The 1,116-nt window shown below is 49.6% G+C and overlaps 1 protein-coding gene across 2 annotated transcripts in view; it reads left to right on the top strand.

The window, feature by feature from the left end:
• The window catches only part of IRF4 (interferon regulatory factor 4), a 14,010-nt gene that overhangs the window by 462 nt on the left and 12,432 nt on the right, over positions 1-1,116 (top strand). For both annotated transcript variants that reach the window (XM_010284206.1, XM_010284205.1), the window contains exon 2: positions 345-531. In XM_010284206.1, coding sequence (XP_010282508.1) covers positions 345-531 — 187 coding nt within the window. The remainder of the gene's footprint in view (positions 1-344; positions 532-1,116) is intronic.

Genomic DNA, 1,116 nt, shown 5'->3' with positions numbered 1-1,116 from the left:
TGGCCACTGTGTCTGTGGGATGAGACAGCCCACCCTTTCCCCCTTCTCCGTGTGGAGCTAAATGCTTGTGGGACTGCAGCCCATCTATTTCCACGCTGGATCATTTTCTCCTGTTTCCTTGTGCCTGTCAGAATGTTTGTCCTACCTTACCGTGCTGCTTTTTTTCTTAGCCTAAACCTGTAGGGACTAAATTCATGCACATATAAGCACACACATGTATGCTGTTTCAAGCATTGTGGACTTGTACCTTGTAGTTAATTCTTTTTCTTTTTCCTTTTTTTCTTTTTTCTTTTTTTTTTTTTTTTTTTTTTTCTTGCTCTTTTGATTATCTGAAATGTTTCCAGGCTTGGGCTCTTTTTAAAGGAAAGTTCAGAGAGGGCATTGATAAACCAGATCCCCCTACCTGGAAGACAAGATTAAGGTGTGCTTTGAACAAGAGCAATGACTTTGAAGAACTGGTAGAGAGAAGCCAGCTGGACATCTCAGATCCCTATAAAGTGTACAGAATAGTGCCAGAAGGAGCTAAAAAAGGTAAAGCATCTCAAATTCCCTGTGTAACGGAGTGTGAATATGTCTCATTGTAAGCATATGAGGACTGAAGCGTGCTTTTCTGGAATGGCCCTGCAGTCTTTTTAAAGTCTTCTAAGGAGCCAAAATGCAGGGCTCAAGTGCCGCCTGTGCTGACGACTGAAGAGGCCGCGGCTGCTGGCGTTTGAGTCGCAGCGTGGAAAGGGAGCCCTTGCAGGAGGTGCAGACAGGCGCCCTGCGCGTCGCTGGAGGAGTTGCTCTTTTAGCTGGAGCCTCCCTGCCAGTTCTGTGTAGCGAGAGCCAAGCAAGTGGCTCAAGGGACAGGCAAACAACAACAACAACAAAAAAAAAAGCATTCTGGAATTAGCTTTTGAATACAGGGAAGAGCAGAAGTGCTTTGAGCCGGCCAGTAGGTAACTTGCTGCCGGGGGAAGAGCTGGGACCGAGGGATGCCCAGCCCGCGGCTGGGGCAGTGCCTGCTCCCCAAGAAGCCCCAGGTGCCAGGCAGGGCTTGCGGGAGGCAAAGGTTTGGCAGGGCCCGGGGGGGCATCGTGGCGCACTGGGTGCGGCTGGGCAGCTCTTTCCTGT

The sequence above is a fragment of the Phaethon lepturus genome, unplaced genomic scaffold, assembly GCF_000687285.1.
Source record: "Phaethon lepturus isolate BGI_N335 unplaced genomic scaffold, ASM68728v1 scaffold29413, whole genome shotgun sequence".
NCBI classification, from domain to species: domain Eukaryota; kingdom Metazoa; phylum Chordata; class Aves; order Phaethontiformes; family Phaethontidae; genus Phaethon; species Phaethon lepturus.
This window is presented reverse-complemented; position numbering and strand designations above follow the sequence as displayed.